Below are 18,076 nucleotides of genomic sequence, written 5' to 3' on the forward strand. Positions count from 1 at the left end.
CTTCATTCCTCCCAACCTGACTCACAGGAAGGCCTGCCTGCAAACAGAGCCATCCACAGTCAATTGTCCTGGTTAATGGGAGCCATCAAGATTCCAAACCACCATTAATGGCCCACAGTTTGCATAATTACAATAGGCCCTCAGAGTTATATTTCATATTTATAGTTTCAGATACAAGAGTGATACTTTTATACAAATAGGATGACCACACTCAGTAGATTATAAGCTTTGTAATGATACCTTACAAGAGACCTTTTGCATGAAGCATATTTTAGTTACATTATATTCACACTCATCAGCTTACTTTCATAAAATCATATAGAGTGCAATGTCAAACCCAGGAAGGCATTCAAGGAGGAAGCACTCCCCAGAGTACACCTCTAAACAGGGGAGTTCGCTGACTCAGAGCCTGTTGAAACTGGCTCCTGAAACATCTTCATTGGCATCTCCTCATACCACAGTACCACAGAGTGTCTTCCTGGCACTATATACTCCTGAGGCATTTGAGGCTGCAAGAGAGATGTTAAATCTCTCAGTGCCAGTAGTTCAAGAGATTCACCCAGCTTCAGCGCCCAAGATACCACCTCCAACACCTTCACCTCAACACCAACGTACCAATGGGGGCAGCACGGGCTTGGTCTCAAGAAGAAGCTTCCTCATCCTATTCTGAAGTGGGATCCTATGTATCCCAACCTTGCCAGTCTCGTCAGGAGGGATATATCACCTGCCCGCCCTGCTTTCTGCCTCAGTGCCAGCAGGAAGCTAATAGGAGGGGACCCTTGGACTACGCATAGATGGGGTCTGGGGCTGTATCAGTGGCCTTTTTTGAAGCTGTGAGGTTCCCTTCCCCCCATGCAACCAAGAATGTCCCCACAGCCATCTCAGCTAGTTCCATCTCCTGGGCCACAGGAGCATTGTCTCCACAAGCAACGTAGCATCAGTACCAAGGCCAGCACCGAGCAGAGTCGGGATCCATCTCATGAACCGCTGCAAGAGGAGCAGGAACTGGACCAGCTCCTGCTACCTGAAGCTTCCTCCTCCTTATCCCCAGATGAGGCAATTGTAGCAGACCCTATTTCTGCTCCTCCGTACGATTTTAAGACTTATAAGGAGCTGTTGAGGAGGATGGCTGTGACCCTCGATATCCACCCAGAGGGAGTCTGGGAAAAATACCATAAGCTGGTGGATGTGATATTTGCAGCTCCAGCTAGAATAGCTCTACTAATAAATGAGGCTATCTTGAAGCTTACCAATGTCCTCTGACAGACCCCAGCTTCCCTGCCTCTGACTGCAAAAAGAGTGCAGAGATAGTACTATGTCCTTTTTCAGGCGTGTGAGCACTTAACCATTCTCCTCTAGGCTCACTTGTGGCAGCAGCCAATGAAAAGGAAAGACAGGGACACCAGACTTCAACCCCCAAAAATAAAGAGGACAAGAAGCTGGACTTATTTGGGAGGAAGCTTTATTCTACAGCATCATATTGCAGCATCATATTGCAAACTAGCAAGCTTTGCTGGGATGCTATGATTTTACCATGTGAGATACAGTTTCAGCATTCAAAGACAAGCTCCCAGATGAGGTGAAACAGGAGTTCCAGTCTTTAGTAGAGAAGGGCAAATTGGTCGCCAGAACTGCTTACAGGCAGGTCTTGATGCAGCAGATTCTGCTGCATGAAGCATGACCTCTGTCATCACAATGAGGTGCTCACCCTGCTTACGTCCTTCTAGCCTCCTTTCAAAAGTGCAACAGACAGTCCAGAACCTACCATTTGCTCTTCTCAGAAAAGATGGAAGAGAATCTGCATAGTCTCAAAGATTCTACATCAACCCTGAAATCCCTGCATTGCATTTGCAGCCCAGCAGTGAAGCAGAAGGAGTTCTGCCCTCATCAGTCTTAGCGTTTTCCAGGATTTGCTCCTTGAGACCAAGACCTCCCAACGAGAAGGAGCAGAGGTTCTTCTTCGAGTGCTTGTTCACATCGATTCCAATCAGGTGTGCACGGGCCGTGTGCACAGTTGTTAGAAACTTTTTCCCTTAGCAGCTCCTGTCGGGTCGGCTAGGGAGTCCCATGGAGTGGCGCCTTCATGGCACTCTATATATAACCCTGCAGACCCGAGCCCCCTTCAGTTCCTTCTTACTGTGACGGCCGTTGGAACAGTGCTCAGCTTGCTCAGTAAGTGCTCCCTTAGCTTTTCTTGTTAGATCTAATTCGTGTTTAGTTTTATTAGTAGTTTAGTTAGATAGTAGGTGGGGAACGGGGTACATCCCCAATCCCTATCTCTTCCCTGGGCTCCAGGGCATGCCACGAGCCCAAGGCTTTGAGCCATGCAGTGCTTGTAATAAGCCTATGTCCACAAGTGACCCCCACGACGCTTGCTTAAAGTGTCTGGGGGAGGCGCACTAAACCGAAAGGTGCAGAATTTAACTTTTTTGGCCAAGAGTGAAGAAAGAGCGTGACTTCTGCCTGAAACAGCTTTTAATGGAGTCTGCTCTTCACCCGCAACTGGCTGCAGAGTGCCAGGATCCGGCACCGAGTGCATCCGTATGGAGTGCTCCGGCATCCGTACGCAACACGGTGCCGAGGAAGGACTCTAGCACAAGAGACCCTCAGCACCAGCGCTCTCCGGCGCTGCAACCAGGATCAGCGGGCCAGCACTGCTCAACTTCCCCAGTGTCGCACAAGTGACAGAAGAAGGCTCATATTAGAAGACTCATATTATTCAAGACATAGTCGGCATAAATCCCAGAGGTGACGAAGGGAGGTGCCACTGAACTGGCAAAAGCAGGGGCAACCCCCGATGCAGTGGCCCTTTTGGACCCCCTGGACATATCATCAATCCCAGGGCACCTTGTCAAGGGGATCAAGGTCTGTAGCGTCAGGACACCAGCCGTATCACTCTCCTGGGGACAGACCCGCCCCTCGGGGATCCGAGGCCACCCTGTCCCAACCGCCCCCTCAACCTTGAGTTGTGGCCGAGATGTCTCCGCCACAGGACAGCCCCAGGCATCGACTGTAGTGGCCACAATGGTCTGTACTGACCAAGAGGAGGTCAGAGACTTAGAGGAACAGGAGGACCCAGTACCTCCACTAGCCACCTCATCTAAGGCTTTGTCTTCACTACCCGCCGATCCGGCGGGTAGCAATCGGTTTATCGGGGATCGGCTTACCGCGTCTAGTGAAGACGCGGTAAAATCGATCCCTGATCGCTCTGCCGTCGACTCCGGAAATCCACCTCGGCAGGAGGCGGCAGCGGAGTCAGCGGCAGCGCGGCAGCGGTCGACTTTCCCGCGTCCTCACCGCTAGGTAAGCCGACCTAAAATACGCAACTTCAGCTACGGTATTCACGTAGCTGAAGTTGCGTATCTTAGGTCGGACCCCCGCTGTAGTGTAGACCTAGCCTTATTCCCCAGACGAAGCTGTAGCAGGGGCGTCAGCTTCGGGGCCACCTCCAATAGATCAGAGGCCGCACCAAGACCACCTCAAGCGAATCGCCCACAACATGGGGTTGCATGGGGTTCTCGAGACCGAGGACCCCATGGTGGACATTCTCGCCCCCGAAGGTCCATCACGGATGGCTCTGCCCCAATCAAGACGGTGCAGAACAATATAAAAACTCTGTGGCAGAGGCGTTGAGCGTAAATACTTCGTCCCTTCCAAGGGATATGAGTATTTGTTTTCATACCCACAGCCATCAGGAAGTTTAGACTTGAAATTAGACAAAGGTTTCTAACCATCAGAGGAGTGAAGTTCTGGAACAGCCTTCCAAGGGGAGCAGTGGGGGCAAAAGACGTATCTGGCTTCAAGACTAAGCTTGATAAGTTTATGGAGGGGATGGTATGATGGGATAGCCTAATTTTGGCAATTAATTGATCTTTGACTATTAGCAGTAAATATGCCCAGTGGCCTGTGATGGGATGTTAGATGGGGTGGGATCTGAGTTACTACAGAGAATTCTTTCCTGGGTGTCTAGCTGGTGAATCTTGCCCACATGCTCAGGGTTTAGCTGATCGCCATATTTGGGGTCGGGAAGGAATTTTCCTCCAGGGCAGATTGGCAGAGGGCTTTTTTTGTCTTCCTCTGCAGCGTTGGGCACGGGTCACTTGCTGTAGGATTCTTTGCACTAGAATATAAGGTCAGACTAGATCATCATAGTGGTCCCTTCTGACCTTATAGTCTATGATTCTGTGATCAGCGGCCATTATTATCTGTTTACAGTTGTCCCCTTTGGTCTCTTAGCTCACCCACGTGTACGATAGTGGTAGCATCATTCCTCCAGAGATTAGACGTCCATGTTTTCTCTTACCTGGATGACTTGCTGATAAAATGTCAATCCAAGTCACAGTTGGTGTCCATCATTTGCATATTCCGGTCCACCTTCGATGTGTGATCAACTCAGACAAGTCAGTCCTGGCTCCAGTACAGAAAATACAATGTATTGGCGCAGTCCTGGGCTCAACGATGGCCAGAGCTGCTTTACCTCAGACAAGATTGCATATAGTGCGGAGCCTCGTTCTGGATTTAAAGGCTTATCCTCTCACGATGCTGAGAAGCTATTTAAAGCTGCTGGGGCACATGGCAGCATGCGTTTATGTGGTCCAGTATGGCAGACTGCACCTCAGATTCCTTCAGGGCTGGATGGCAGAAGTATATTCTCTGAGAAAGCATCACATAGACATGTTAGTGCAAGTATTAAGTGACATCATCTCCCCTCCTAGATTGATAGTTAGATCCAACCAATGTATGCAGGGGAGTTCCTTTCACCCTCACCTCAGCACTCTCTTACTTTAGTCCCAGATGCCTCAGACTTGGAGTGGGGTGGCTCACTTGGCACAACTATAGATGCAGGGTCTCTGGTTGCCCCAAGATCTCAGTCTACATATAAACATCAGGGAGCTGTGGGCTGTCTGTTTAGCATTCCTTCCTTGCATCAGGGGAAGGGGCTTATTGACTCTGACCAACAATGCAAACAAGCAGGTAGGGGCTTGACCCTTACTGCTCTGTCAGGAAGGAATCCTGCTCTGGGACTTCTACATCAGCAACTCTGTACTTCTGAAAGAGGCCCACCTCCTGGGGGCTCAGATCATCTGAACAGGTTGTTTATCAATCCTGAGTGGTCCCTTTGCCAGACATAGTGTAAGCAAGGGAATGGTCCTGCTATTGTGGGGAACTTTCCTGGTTTCTGCACTACCCCGGTGAAATGGGCTAGCGGAAGGATCCGAGTCCTCACTCCCACTTCCGTTACCCAGGGACCTCCCTGCCCTCGAGGACTCCCCTTCCACTCTCCTGTCTGGCAGAGTCCTTGTAACCCCAACAAGGCTGGGCCCAGGATTCCTGGGGGGCTCGACCCTCAACCTTGCTGTGGTCACCTAGGACCTAGGGTGTTCCCACTCCGGGGTGCTCTCTCTGCACTGGACACTTCCCTGACCCACTGATCATTACATACAATTTAAAGCAAATACAATGTATTTAATTAGCAATTAATTAAAAAAAGAATAAGGGGAAATGGGAAAGGTTAAAGGAAAACACTTCACCCTGCTCTGTGGCAGGGAACATTACAAACAGTGTCTCTGGAACATCAGGGCAGTTCACAGTCTGTTCTTTGTAGGTCCCAGATCTCCTTCTCAGGCCCTGGCTGTGCTGCAGGGATGCTGTGGGTTGGACACTTGCTCTGGTGGTGGCCACACACCTCCGGGCTTTGGATAGTGGGACCCTTCTTCCCAGCGTCAGCCCCCAGTCAGGTTAAGATCCCCCTCCCAGTCTGCCCTGCAAGGACCCTTGGCTGGGGGTGTCTTTCTGCGGTGGCCCCTTTGCCCAGGGTCCCCCCTTGGCTGGCCCCAGTTGCTCACCGCACCCGGCTCCAGACTGCCCCAGGCCCAGCCCCAGCTCCACTGTTCTAGCTCCGGCTCCACTCTGCCTCAGCACTGATGCTGCTGCTCTGCCTCCAGCCCCTGGGCTGCTTCTCTGGCCACTCTGGCTCTGTGGCTGCAACCCTGCTCCCAGCACAGGATCTGCTCTCCCTGGGCTGTCTCTCTGGCTATGTGGCTACAGCCCTGCTCCCAGCACAGGGTCTGTTCTCCCCAGCTCAGTGTGGGCCCCTGCTTTCTCCTTAGCTCTGCCCCAATCTGTCTGACCCAGGCAATTCCAGCTCACACGGAGGACGGAACCCCCCTGGCCTCCTGACTCCCTGATTAGCCTGTCCGCCCTGTCAATCAGGCTGACCTGGAGTATTGGCCTCTCCCCATTGTTCCTGGGGACTGTCAGGCTCCTGATTTCCCATCGACCCTTCCCCTTTCTTTTGGTGCTGGGAGCTAGCCAACCAAAACACCCCCACTGAGTTTTAGTAAGGGGACAACAGTCCCCTTACAATAGCATATTCTAGCTAGAAAATGGATCTAGCTATGCTTTTCTAACACATCTGAGGATTCGTTCCCCTGTGTCAGATAAATAATAAAGAAAAATATTCATGTTGCAGTGTTTTACATCTTTCAGAGTATCTAAGGTCTATGGACAGGTGTGGGGAAATAATGACAGTATCATGTTGATCAACCCATCAGTAAAAGTATGGAGCTTTTGTTATTTTTGCTATCATCAAAAGCACAGCAGTGATTTTTGTATGCTGGATGAAGTCCTCGATGCTGATATTATTGTGCAAGTACTATAAACAAAGGACTGTTTGTTCCTTTTCCCACATTGGCCATTGATTCATCTGCAATCATGCTCCCAAACTTTGAATTGTTGAATTGTTTTTTATATGGCTGTTATTTCTTGACCAATATATTCAATCAGCTGACTTTGAATAGCGTTGCCCCTCTGTTGCGTAGTAGCAGATGTCTGGAGCCTTGCAAGTCAGTTTTCCACTAGAGAAATCAGTACTAGTAATTTTCCACTCGCAAAATGCCAGCCACCAGCTAGGAAATCCCTGTTCTCTCCCCGTCTCATGCCCAATGTTTCCTTTGTGGCTCTGATAATCTTCCCCCATGGGTCCTTTTTAAACCCTTGATTTGTCACCTCTGTCCTTTGTCCTGTTTGGGAATTTTCTATTCTCCACTCCCTCCTGCCTGCAGATAAGCAGGAGGAAGTAGCTTTCCATAGGCTTCAGCTAACCCATTGCCCCAATAGGCAGCCATTTAGTTCTAACAACCTACCATCATATCTTGTCTGGGAGATACCCACCAACAGTCAGCAGTGGTGAATTCCACATCTACTCAAAGACATTCCATGATACAGCAGTTTCATAACTTCATATTATCTACCAGAATTCATAAATTGGACAGACAGATTTCCCAAATCATCATACAGAGCAATAGTCAATTGGGGCCACAGAGTGATGTTCAGCAAGAATATATTGGAAACTAGATCAGAATGTATAGAAAAGATGTACTACAGAGCAACTGAGTCTGCAATGCCGGGTACAACAAATGTTGTGTTGGTTATTAAGAAAAATAAATATTTTAAAGAGATATGTGATTTCCAGTGCAGAAGAAAAATGAATTAGGCTGATTTTTAGCACAGTCATAGAGTTAATTAGAACCTTATGAGCAAAATGAACTGAGTGAAAATTGACTAAAGTCACTCTTTCTCTTTACAATATGTGTCTGTGTCTGTTCAGCTGATTCTACTAAATTTATAGAATTCCAAGAAACTGAAAGTTGACATTTTTATCTCTCTGCCAGCAAGCAAAGGTCAGATTAGCCAAAGCAGCACAAAGAAGGACCCAGAAACTGGAGGGACCAAAAGAAAAGGTGCTTTAGCAACCCAGAAAGGCATCAAATCTCATAGGCCAGAAAGTGTACTAGAAGGCCAGGCTGTAATAGAAGAAGAGCCTGTCATCCTCCCAGCTCTTGAAAAGAATGCTGTAGATCCACAACAGGTAAGAGATTTTAAATCCAAATTTCTGCAAAGATTTCAGAAAAGCACAATAGAAAAGTGGTCCTGATAATTCTTTTATTAAGTGTGAAAATCTAATATCCTGATACTATGTAAATCTTATATTCTCAGCCCTTTTGCTCCACCCAGTATTCTAAATTAACCAGCCCTGTTGTATCTTCCTTCTGCAATCATATTTTTACATACATACCTATGGCAGTACCTTCCTTGATAACCCAATTTGCCATGCCCTCCTTCCTTTCCTCCTCAGTCATTTTGTTCAAAACATACTTTTCTCATGAGGCCTTCTCTTCATACTCATATTCTTTAGTATCTGTATTTGTGTATTCATGCATGTGCATATGTTTGAGTGTATGAAGGAAGAAAGAGGGTTATGCCACAGCGCGCACACACACACACCCCTTCAAGATGCATTCATCAAAATCTTCACAACCACATTATCTGATCACTGAAATCATCTCCTTCTGTCATAGAACCACAGATTTTAAGGCCAGAAGGACAATGATTATCATCTAGTCAGACTTCCTGCCTAACACAGGCCATATAATTTCACCCAGTAATTCCTGCACCAACCACATATCTTGTGGTTGAGCTCACATATATATTTTAGAAAAACATCCTAAAAGCATGAGCCTCTACCAACTGAACTGAAGAACCAGAGGAGAAATCCTGGTCCCATTGAAGTTAATGGGCAAACTCCCATTCCCTTCAAGAGGGACCACAAACTGAGAGACTGCAGGAACACGCATTCGACCAGGGGGCGCTTGCGAGAGGTGGGTGCACCTCATTACAGGAGTCCATAATGAACTCAAGGCTGTGTGCTTATATGACAGTCTAGCAGCAAACATCTCCAGTAGTGGGTGATGTGATGGTTTGTGGGTTTAAGTATGTGCACATGTACACACAAATGCAGATGGAGGTACGAAGAGAGGAGGATTAGTTTACATTGGCCTCATGGGAAAAGTGTGTCTTGAAGAGAAATATGAAGGAAGAAAGGATGGAAGCATGGTGGACTGGGTTAGAAAAGATTTCCAGTTAGGAAAAGGAGTTACATGGAAGATGTCCGATGTCCAAGAGTAGGAAAAAGTTATAAGTGAGAGCATCTTGGGTGGAGTAAAGGGAGTGAGCAGGGAATAAAAGCATATCCTAGCAGAGAAGTAATATGAGATTGGGGTGGTGGTGGTGGACTTTGAAAGTGAGAACAAGAAGCTTGAATTTGATTGAGAATAGTTTGAAAAAGCCAGTAACAGGATTTAATGAGGATTGCTGAGAAAGGCAGGAAACTTAGATGAGTTTAGCAACTGCATTCTAGATGGACTGGAGAGGTCAGGGGATGTGTCATGGAAGAAGAGGCTGCAGAAGCTGAGATGTATGATTATTGGGGCATGGCTGAGGGTTTTGACAGTGGGGTTAGAGAGGTAAGAATGGATTTTGGAGAATGTGTAGAAGAAATAACAGCCAGATTTGGCAATGCAAAGAGACTGAATGTTCCCTCAAGAATCCAACATAGTTTCTGTGCATCAGTTTCTTCATCTGCAAAGTGGTTCAATAATATTTATATACATCAAAAGTGTGTTGTGAGACTTGTAAAATAATTAAAGGATGAAAGGCAGAATTATTATGAGTCCATCATATCAATACCATTTAACATTCTGTATATATACACCTGAGTTCTCTTATAGTGAAATGAGTTTTTATAGAAAAACAAGCAGATTCATTTTACAATCAGAATATTAATTGCATGCTGCAATAATCTGAACAATGTGGGACTTGAAGGTCTTCACTGTAGAGATTTTCACTGTTTCTGAGTACACTAGAAGTGAGTTCCACTGTAATAGATTTGAAGGTACATTTTTACTTTTCTCCACATAAATTGTGGTTGTTGGTTCTCAGATTTGCCAGCCCAATAAAACCAAACATCTCAAGGGCAGAAGACCTATATTTAAGGCATAGACCAAGCACTCAGAAGCTCCTTCTCCTGACAGTACTGTGAATGTCACACCCTCAGTTGACTGCAGCAATGGACATCAGACTTAGACATTTCTGTGTCTGCTCTTTTCATATGGGATTTATTCCCAAACTTTTGTGGTATTAGATCTGACAGGCTTGCAGAAAGGTGCAGCTGTTACAGAAAGATTGTCTATCCCATTCTTATTATCAACAGACCTCAACATTTCAGTGTGATTTACTAGGACAAAGGGGACACAAACTCTTGGGACTTGCTTATTTTAACAAGATAAAGCAATATCTGGTTATGTTCTAAGGCTATTAGGCACAGTGCTCAATAGAGAATGATGCAAAGCTGCACCAGCATTCAGCATAGAGGAGTAGGGGGGACATGCACACAGCACTGTCCCTTTAGAGAATGTAGTATGTACTCTTCTGTGATACGCCAGGGTCTACACACGTGTTTTGGGTAGTTGGCATACTAAGGATTGCTAGCATGCAGCAGTCCATGTGCTGAGGAGAGCAGAAGAACTGCAATTATAGTGGTTGCTAAATGGGGATTGCAGGTGAAAAGGAGGAAGGCTTATGCATCTATGCAAGTGGCTGAGTACAGACTTATCCTAGGTGAGTGTTAGGTTTCCGAGAGGGGAACTATTTTCTTCCTCTTAAGGATTTTTCTTCATTCAGGGTCCATTGGACTTTGGCAGATCTGGTTCTTAGATTCCAACTTAGAGCTAAAAGCTCCTTTCCCCACCCCCACCCCGAAAAAAGAAAGTCAGTTTTGCAGCTACATGTTTGATGTTGCAGGATGACTTGTCACTTAAGCATTAATATCTCAAAACAAACTTACATGGTCTTTACTGGTTAGCCTAGAGAAGCACTTCTGACCAATCTCCTGAACTCACTAGTCTAGAAACAAGAAAAACGGAAGTTTCTTCCAAGAAAAACAGAAGTCAGGGCAGAGTCTATCAGAAGCTAAACTCCTAAAATAGAATTTTTAAAAAGCTGAGTGTGATATTTCCCACAGAACAAAATCCCAATAAGACCAGTTATTATATTTATTAGTTGCATTTTTCCAACATGAAATCAAGAGTTCAATAGACAGTTACTGAAGTTTTGTATTTTCCAAGGATCCCAGATAGCAAGCATGAAATCATTAGGAGTACTTCACTGGAGTATTGCTCTTCTGCTGCCCTGGACTACAAGAAGGCCTGTCAGGAATTGTAAGATTAAGTTGAACTATAGTCTGGAAAGCTAGAGGGGTAGGATCACAAAGCCCTGGCATTGATGGTCCTTTATTATCTTTCTCAAGACTTTCTGGAGTAGTGGGGAAATGAAAATAGATACAGAAATTGGGAGCACACCCAGGGACTCAGAATATTTCTTCCAATTGTATGGAAACTTTGATGAATTCCTGAGAGTATTCAAGACTGAAAGAACTTCTATGTTCAAGCTTAGTGAACATTCTGAAAAGTAACCCAGTTATTCTTTAACACCCAAAAGAGGTTCCCCATCCTATCTTGGAGTAATCTGTTTCCAGAATTCTGGAGAGGGCAAATTTAGAAAAACATGGGTTCTAATAACATTAAGTTCTTTCTCTTATACTTTATTATTATTTTTAATTATTAATTTATGTATTATTTATTAACACCTAGCTCTTATACAGTGTTTGTCATCAGTAAATCCCAAATTACTAATTCCAGCCAAGCAGAATGTCAGAGGTGAACTCTTGCTTCTTGTTTGCCAGATTTTTTGTCTTTCTTACATTCAACAAACACCTCTGGATGTTCCTGTAGTAGGGTAAGGAAGGGGGAAAAGCAACTTCCTCTGAGAAACATGCTCATGTTCTCTGGCAGAGATAACAGATATTTCCTGGCGCATGTTTATTATGGATTCCATCTTGAAGCAGGGGATAGAAAGGAATTAAAATATTTTTCTATACTTTGCTAAAAAACCCAGTGTCTATTACAGATGTGCCTAGGCCGAGATACAGTCTTAGGAAGTTTTCTGACTCTGTTACAATCGAAAATATTGTTTAGGTATATAAGTATTTTCATTCCCAAAGATTTAGGAGATAAACTACTGCCTCATAAGAATGGCCAGACTGGGTCAGACCAATGGTCCATCTGGCCCAGTATCCTGTCTTCCAACAGTGGCAGGTACTTCAGAGAGAATGAACAGAACAGGTAATCATCGAGTGATCCATCCCCTGTTGTCCACTCCCAGCTTCTGGCAATCAGAGGCTAGAGACATCCAAAGCATGGAGTTGCATCCCTGACCATGTTGGCTAATAGCCATTGATGGACGTATCCTCCATGAACTTATCTAATTCTTTTTGTAACCTCATAACAGTTTTGGCCTTCACAACATCCCCTGACAACAAGTTCCACAGGTTGACTGTGCATTATGTGAAGTACTTCCTTGAGTTTGTTTTAAACCTGCTGCCTATTAATTTCGTTGGGTTACCCTTGGTTCTTGTGTTATGTGAAGGAATAAATAACACTTCCTTATTCACTTTCTCCACACCATTCTTGATTTTATAGACCTGTATGATATCCCCTCTTAGTCATCTCTTTTCCAAACTCAAAAGTCCCAGTCTTTTTAATCTCTCCTCACTTGGAATCTGTTCCATACCCTTAATCATTTTTGTTCCCCTTTTCTGTACTTTTTCCAATTCCAATATATATTTTTTGAAATGGGATGACCAGAACTTCACACAGTATTCAAAGTGTGGGTGTACCATGGATTTATATAGTGGTAGTATGATAATGATCGGTCTTCTTAGATATCCCTTTCCTAATGGTTCCTTATATTGTTAGCTTTATTAACTGCTGCTGTACATTGAGTGGATGTTTTCAGAGAACTATCCACAATGACTCCAAGTTTTTTCTTGAGTGGTACCAGCTAATTTATATCCCATCATTTTGTATGTATACTTGGGATTATGTTTTCCAATGTACATTACTTTGCATTTATCAACATTGAAATTCATCTGCCATTTTGTCTCCCAGTCACCCAGTTTTGTGAAATCCCTTTGTAACTCTTCTCAGTCTGCTTTGGACTTAACTATCTTGAGAAATTTTGTATTGTCTGCAAATTTTGCCACCTCACTGTTTACCCCTTTTTCCAGATCATTTATGAATATGTTGAACAGCACTGGTCCCAGTACATATTCCCGGGGGAAACCACTATTTACCTCTTTCCATTCTGAAAAAAGACCATTTATTGCTACCCTTTGTTTCCTGTCTTTTAAATAGTTACTGATCCATGAGAGGATGTCCCCTCTTATCTCATGACTGCTTATTTTACTTAAGAGCCTTTGGTGAGGAACCTTGTCTAAGGCTTTCTGAAAGTCCAAGTGCACGCTATCCAGTAGATCACCCTTGTTGACCCCCTCAAAGAATTCTAATAGATTGGTGAGGCATGATTTCCCTTTACAAAAGCCATGTTCATATATGTGTCTGATAATTCTGTTCTTTACTATAGTTTCAATCAATTTGCCTGGTACTGAAGTTAGGCTCACTGGCCTGTAATTGCCAGGATTGTCTCTGGAGCCTTTTTAAAAAATCAGCGTCACATTAGCTCTCCTCCAGTCATCTGGTACAGAAGCTGATTTAAATGATGGATTACGTATCAGAGTTAGTAGTTCTGCAGTTTCATATTTGAGTTCCTTCAGACCTCTTGGGTTAATGCCATCTGGTCCTGGTGACTTATTACTGTTTAATTTATCATTTTTTCCAAAACTTCCTCTATTGACACTTCAATCTGGGATAGTTCCTCAGATTTGTTCCCTAAAAAGAATGGCTCAGGTGAGGGAATTTCCCTGACATCCTCTGCAGTGAAGACCGATGCAAAGAATTCATTTAACTTCTTCAAAATGGCCTTATCTTCCTTGAGTGCTCCTTTAGCATGTCGATCATCCAGTGGTCCCTATGATTGTTGGCAGACTTCCTGCTTCTAATGTACTTACAAAACTTCTTGCTATTAGTTTTTGAGTCTTTGGCTAGTTATTCTTCAAATTCTTTTTTGGCCTGCCTAATTATAATTATGCTAAACAGCCCTGAAGCAATGTACAGATTGAAAAGCTTTACTTGTCATTGGCATGACACTCATTTCCAACTAAACTGCAAGAATGTTTTATAGATTTGATGTTTGGGAATACTTTAAAAAACTTTTCATAGATCTGTACTTGCAAGGTAATCTTCCTTGTTGACGGTTGTTGTCTCTGCCATCTTCCAAAGTGTCTATGGAAAACAGCTGAACTTTCACAAACAGTTGAAGGGTTTATGATTAAATTTAGAATGATAACCCCTGGCAACCCTCCTCTAGAGCCAATGAGGTATCTCTGCATAAATAAATTTGTTTAGGAATCCCCTTGATACCAAATTCAATTATATTATTCCACTTTTCAGTAGCTTGCTGTGTGGCACCAGGGTCACCAGTAGCTCCCCATTCAGTGAGGCAGACTGCTTCTTAGGTGTGACAGCTTGTAAACCTAGGGAGTGAGAAGTCCTCATGTCCATCCATGCTCCTAGTGTTTCTAATGCCTTCATACCACAGAGCAAAATTTCCCAAGAAGGGTAACGTGTGTCCAGGAAACCAATGAAAAAACAGGGTCCCTACTCTGCCACCCATCACAGCTTCTAAATGGTAAAAGGTCCTCCAGAGCCAGGCCCTCGTTGGAAAGATTATTTACTATGTTGTTTGTATTTATTTATATTACAATAGTGTTCAAAGTGTGCTAGATGAAGTACAGATATGTAGGAAGACAAGGAAGAATTTACAATCTAGAAAAAGAAAGACATGCCAAGATAGAGTTGGGGTCAAACGAAGTGCGGGCACTTCATCTGTTCCACGTAAAATTTTGTAAGACATTTGGAGCTGACGTGTGATACTTCTGGAGAGAGACTTCTTAGGAGTTCATGTTCCATTATACAGCACATGAAAAAAAATTGTCCGTTACTCGAGGCAAGAATTTTTTAGGAGGGAGATCAAAACTTACGGTTCAAAGGATCCCTTGGCCTTCCCCTGACATCGTATTTGTAGGAAAATAATGTGGACGTACTCCTGCTGCCAAACAGTGCTTGTTTTTCCTATAGCCAATTGCTCCCGTTAGCTAAATGTGATTTTTTTGTTCTTAAGACTGGGGTTTAATTTCAATAAAATGTTAACTCTACAGGTAGATGAATCATGCCTACTTTCAGTTGTTTCTTTACCACAGAGATAACATTAGTAGATGAAGAGAATAAGAGATACTCTTAGAATAATGTACTATTCATTGTAAATAATGAATAGTGCAACTTACTAGTCACATATCTCTATATGTCCTCGTCTATGTAATGATCGTGGGGTTCATTAAATAAACTAGTGAATGAGAAAGGAATAAAACTTTAATAAAACAAACTGGAGAGTTACTGTGGAGAACTGCTGCATACAGCCATGCGGTGTTCCCAATCCCCGTTTCCAAGGCACATCTCCAAATTCCTATGTTCATAATACTGTCCCTTATGAGGAAGCATCTCTAAATGATAATATTCTACAAACATAACTCTACAGTAGGAGCACTCAAAACTCAGTGAGCAGTTGAGGGTTTATGGTTTTATAGAAGAAAAGCAGTCTTTGTGCACCATATGCTCAGGAAAATGAAAATGTTACATGAAAACCTTCAAGGAGTGTAGTTCCTTATTCTATAGCTCAACTTAGTTTCAGTTTGATAAACATGCAAGTTCTAGAAGGAAATTACAACAACGTAGTTTGGCATTAATACTGAGACTTCTTTTGAGATTCTTGTGAATAATGTGAAATGTATAAGTTTGTGAACTAATTTATGGCTTCTCTTGCCGTAGTTAGGCAGCCTGTGTTCAATGTCTAACAGTTTACTGAAGTATTTTGGTATGCTCACTGTGAATGCCTATTAATGTCATCAGCAAATTAACATATTGTCTTTGGCTTCACAGACTCACAAGTACATTATACAAGCACTGGTGTTGTATAACAGTTGGCCACTTACCGAGAGTCAGTTGGCATTTATCCAGGCACTGAAAGAAATGGAGAAAAATGAAATCAAAGGTATGTCACTTTAAACACACCTGCTAGAGTGTGCAGTATGGTTTGTTTTTTAAAGATGTTGTATTGGTATATCACTTATTTCTATTCAGTAAATACATAAGATATTTCCATAACTTGTATTATTTTGGTAATAACAACACACTTTTGTCAATTTAAATAGCAAGGAAAAGGGGTGCTGTTAAGCTGAAATTTGCACAGTATTTTCTTTCTACAGGCAAAATATGGTCCATGTTTACCACAGTAAAAGGAAAGATGAGATGTTAGAAGGCGGCATATTAACCACCACCCCATAGAACACATTCTTAGCCCTATCCACTATGTGGAAACAAAATGAATAACTTCCTATAGCAAAGCCTAAACCTCAATCAAAAACCTAGGAATTTGTCTCTTTATTAGTATTCATCATCTTTACAGGATATGCAAACAAATGAAAAATACCATCAACATTTAAAAAAGACGGGGTAGCCCAGAGCACAGAACATCATACAATATTTTTCTTAGGGGCACTGGTTAGTTCCAGGCATTAAATATCAAAAGATTCTCTGCCCAATAACTTTCACAGCTAACCAGTCAATTACAAACAACAAAACATAGTCTTGCAACACATACATTGGGATCTCAGGGCTCAACTTTACACAGGAAGGTAGGACAAGAATGACTGCAACTATAGTTCTGAATACTTAGCAGGTGTATATAAAGTTGTGTCTTCACTGTACAAGTAAACCAGTGTAAGACTAAGAAAAGAAAAGACTCTCTGCAGATTGAGAATTCTGAACTATATCTGTGTATAATATGAGGTAATAGAGCAATAAGAAAAAGGCAATGTGTCCAGTCACTGGCTCTTTTTTGTTGCTATAAATTCCTCCTTCTTTTGTTTAATCATATTGTATGTTCCATACTCTCAATCCCCCCTTTTCACAGAAGTAAATGCATCTGGCTCTTACCGTTTGCTTCAAATATCTTTCCCAATATCTGGCGTTACACCGACCAATTTCAGCCCCTATTTGGCTCTTTTATTTCAAAAGCTATGCTAATGTGGGTCTGTATTATGACTTGGATTGTCACCTGCCCAGTTAAGTCCTTATAGGAGCAGAAGAAACTGCATAAAATGTGGGGTAATGGCTAAATCAGGTTGCATATGAGTTAACACATCTTGACCATGTGTGCTATAGATTCACCCCCAGAATGCCTAACTCCAGACTCCGTGCCAGAATGCATAATCCAATAACGCTTAGAAGCTGTGGTGATATGTGTACTATTTTTTTAACTCTATAACAGCAAGCCAGGCAGGACAAGGGCTGGGAAAGGTCCTAGAGGAAGCTCTATAACGCAGCAGAGAGAGACAAAGTGGCTTTAGAGATAATACTATTCCCCATATTCTAATAAAGTTTCTTTTCAATATTAGAACAAAGTGACTCTTTCTATCATTGTCACAGGTCAGAAGTAATTAGTACTCTCAATAAATGGCTTTGAAGTCAAGTAAATTTCTCATCTTTGCTTCCTCTTTTACCTGACCTGGAAGCCTTATGTGTGTGTGTGTGTATATATATATATATATATATGCATATTCTTCTTAGAGTGATTGCACATGTGCATTCCACTCTAGGTGTGTGTATGCCCCAAGCATAGTCGCTGGAAATTTTTCCCTCAATGGTACCGTTGGGGTGGCTTGAATGCCCTCTCCTGCTGCACGCCTATAGCATCAGTATAAAGCACCCCGTGCTCCCTCAGTTCTTTTTTATCTCCCGTGATGGTTGCTGGAACTGCTATCCTTGCTTTCGCTGGCTCTCAAAGACATCTTCTCTTTTATATATTTGTACATAGTTAGCTAGTTGTAAATAGTTTTTGTCAATTTTAGTGTAAGTTGGTAACTTACTGAGTTAGCGATGTTTTTGTCCATTACCTGGTGCCAAGGCATTCCTCGGTCACCGGGCTTCAAGCCCTGCGCCTCCTGCAACAAGGCTATGCCCCTGAGTGACCTGCATTCAAGCTGCTGGGAGAAGCTCACGTGGGGGACCGCTGCCAGATCTGCTCAGACTTTAAGCCTCACATGAAGAAGGACCAGGCTGAAGTTTTTGCTCATGGAGCAGCACTGAGACCTCCATCTGAGCCAGGCCAGTCTGACTGGGCATAGACTGGGCCCCAGCATCGGTAAGGAACCTACTGGAGTCCC

The 18,076-nt window shown here is 43.4% G+C and overlaps 1 protein-coding gene across 1 annotated transcript in view; it reads left to right on the forward strand.

The window, feature by feature from the left end:
- ADGB (androglobin) overlaps window positions 1-18,076 on the forward strand; it is a 209,573-nt gene that overhangs the window by 153,943 nt on the left and 37,554 nt on the right. The window contains 2 exon segments of the mRNA XM_065401716.1: window positions 7,674-7,870; window positions 15,792-15,903. Of these exon segments, the coding sequence (XP_065257788.1) occupies window positions 7,674-7,870; window positions 15,792-15,903 (309 nt within the window).

The sequence above is a fragment of the Emys orbicularis genome, chromosome 3 (genome assembly GCF_028017835.1).
Source record: "Emys orbicularis isolate rEmyOrb1 chromosome 3, rEmyOrb1.hap1, whole genome shotgun sequence".
Taxonomy (NCBI): Eukaryota; Metazoa; Chordata; order Testudines; family Emydidae; genus Emys; species Emys orbicularis.